The sequence below is a fragment of the Amphimedon queenslandica genome, unplaced genomic scaffold, assembly GCF_000090795.2.
Source record: "Amphimedon queenslandica unplaced genomic scaffold, v1.1 AMPQUscaffold_10064, whole genome shotgun sequence".
Taxonomy (NCBI): Eukaryota; Metazoa; Porifera; class Demospongiae; order Haplosclerida; family Niphatidae; genus Amphimedon; species Amphimedon queenslandica.
The window spans coordinates 2146-5113 of NW_003549665.1; the positions used below are offsets into that span (position 1 = coordinate 2146).

At 34.7% G+C, this 2968-nt stretch overlaps 1 protein-coding gene across 1 annotated transcript; it reads left to right on the plus strand.

Moving 5' to 3' along the window:
• Positions 1–275: 275 nt before the first annotated feature.
• Positions 276–2849, plus strand: LOC100632389 (deleted in malignant brain tumors 1 protein-like; the record flags this gene model as incomplete). The annotated part of the gene is made up of 9 exons (XM_011410140.2): positions 276–303; positions 438–605; positions 669–824; positions 887–1045; positions 1110–1271; positions 1758–1916; positions 1961–2119; positions 2485–2640; positions 2752–2849. Coding segments are annotated over exons 1-9 (1245 nt in total), but the record flags the coding sequence as incomplete, so codon positions are not given.
• Positions 2850–2968: the final 119 nt, after the last annotated feature.

The window sequence follows — 2968 nt, forward strand, 5'->3', positions numbered from 1 at the left end:
TCTAATGCTAATGCTCAAGTTGTATGCAGACAGCTTGGATACCCTACTACCGGTAAGCCAGGAAGGAATTTTATAATTTAAATTTCAATGTAAAACCATACTAGCCAATGTGTTAAAAAGGTCAAAACCTCTATCATGCATGCATTTTTTACATAACTATTTTATAATTCTATAAGTAAATTTTGTCATATAAAATGAATACACATTACAGTTTCATTAGCTGGAAAGACATTTCTTAATAAATAAGCTATACACTTTGTAGTTGAATCACATAGATGAAGTACTTACCACTTAGTGATATGTGTCAGATAGCTTGTTGTGATTAGATGCTAAAAGAATTGAATGAGAGTTTACTAACATGAATGAAATGAATGACAATCAAATCAATCCTTTAAAGCATCACATTCTATAGATATAATTTCATTTTCTAATTTTAGGTGCTTATTATCGTGGTGAAGCCTACTTTGGACAAGGGACTGGTAGTATAGTATTAGATGATGTTAGTTGTGTTGGTAATGAAACATCTTTATACCAGCAATGCAGTCATGGATCTCCTCTGTCACATAATTGTGGTCACAGTGAAGATGTTGGAGTGGTTTGTCCTGGTATGCATAAATCATGATAACACTGTTAATTATATCATTTCTTTTTTTATTTATTTATTTCAGCACCATTTGATGGCTCGGTTCGTCTTGTTGGAGGATCCAACAGTTCTGAAGGACGTGTTGAAGTATACCATAGTGGATCATGGGGTACTGTCTGTGATGATTCATGGGACTATAGGGATGCTAGTGTTGTATGTAGACAGTTAGGATATGGATCAGGTATTAATATTACAGCCTCGCATATTACAAATGCATTAAGCGTTACAATCCTTTTATATTAGGGACTGCACTTACTGATGCTTATTTTGGACAAGGAACAGGAAGCATATTCATGGATGATGTTGCTTGTACTGGATATGAATTATTTCTTACCAACTGCTCTCATACAACTTCTCATAATTGTCGTCACTCTGAGGATGCTGGAGTTAGATGTTCACATAGTAAGGATTATAGATTCAGTTATGATGTACATGTGTATGTACTTGAATTTTTTATTTTTTACAGCTTGCTTTAGTAGATCAGTTCGTCTTGTTGGAGGATCCAACAGTTTTGAAGGACGTGTTGAAGTATGCAGTAGTGGATCATGGGGTACTGTCTGTGATGATTACTGGGACTATAGGGATGCCACTGTTGTATGTAGACAGTTAGGATTAGGACAAGCATCAGGTATTACATGTATATAACATTTCAGTCCTTTTATAGTAAGGGTTTCCCACAGAATTTCAACATAATGCTAATTTTTGAGCAAATTTAAAAATCTACATACATGTAGGAATTTTTTAAGTTGCTCAAAAAATTTGACAAAATATTTGCCACTGGCATTTTGTCGAGTTAGAATAATAGTTCCTATTGGCATAGACTTGTTATTATGTTGTGTAGAAAGTCCAATCAGAAATCAATAATTTTAAAAGTCTGACCAAATTCACCAGAATCGAAAAAGAGAGAATTCTCAATTTTTTGTAATTTTTTCCGATACACATATATGTTCTTATCATGTTATGTAAAAAGTTTGAGCTGATTCCAATCAAATTTGGATTCATTATGTATTTTTAAAGTTGCTCCATATTCTCGCTTAACATGCTTTGTGGGAAACCCAGTTTGTAATGTGTGCATAATAATAATTATAGTATTTAATAAAAAGCACTATTTTAGCGACTGCATTTAGTGGTGCATATTTTGGACAAGGAACAGGAAGCATAGTAATGGATGATGTTCATTGTACTGGATCTGAATTATACCTTACTAGCTGCCCTCATAGAACTTTTCATAATTGTGGTCACTCTGAAGATGCTGGAGTTAGATGCTCATACAGTAAGGATTATACTGGTAGCTTTGATGCTTACATTTTTTTGCAGTTTGTATTGATGGCTCAGTTCGTCTTGTTGGAGGATCCAGCAATTTAGAAGGACGTGTTGAAGTATGCAGAAATGGATCATGGGGTACTGTCTGTGATGATGCATGGGGTACTAATGATGCTACTGTTGTATGTAGACAGTTAGGATATAGTGTTACAGGTACATGTGCAATGTACTATTGAGTTATAGGTAATTCACAGCAAATAAAGTGTATACCTTTGTGTATAATAATACTATTTGATTCAAGTCCACATGCGATTAGGCATGCCACTGGGATAAATACCGTATAGCAGGAAATTTTGGATGGACTAAAATTTAGCTAATTGCTAAATTTTGGTGATTGGCAAGTTTTAATTTAGTGAATTTGTAGCCACGTGCCATTGAGCATGCGTATAATGGCTCAAAATGGCAGATCTTATTTTGACAAATGGCTATCAAAATGCCAAATTTGCCAAAATTTACCCCCTCTGAAATTTACCGTTATACGGTATTCAATAATTTTTTTTGCATTATAATTTATATAGGGACCGCATATAGTAATGCTTATTTTGGACAAGGAACAGGAAGCATAGTAATGGATAATGTTGCCTGTACTGGGTCTGAATCATACCTTACTAACTGTTCTCATACAACTAATCATAATTGTCGTCACTCTGAGGATGCTGGAGTCAGTTGTGCAGGTACACAATAATAAATAATGTATACACATATAGCATGTACATAATAGCTATGATTCATTTATGAAATGCTTTTTGACCTCCTGTGATCATCTACTTTATTATTCATTGCAGGCTCTAGTAGTGTCAATGCTGGGGCATTAGCAGGAGTTATTGTTGGAGGGATATTTGGTGGTATTATTTTCCTAATTTTTGTAATTGCAGTGATTGCTGTATGTGTAGTGGCATTAAATTCCAAATCAAACCGCTCCAGAGCTAGAGCCAGGCAAGCAGCTCCTGCAGTTCAAATGACAACAATTCCAGCACAAACTACTAGTACTGCAACTGGAGC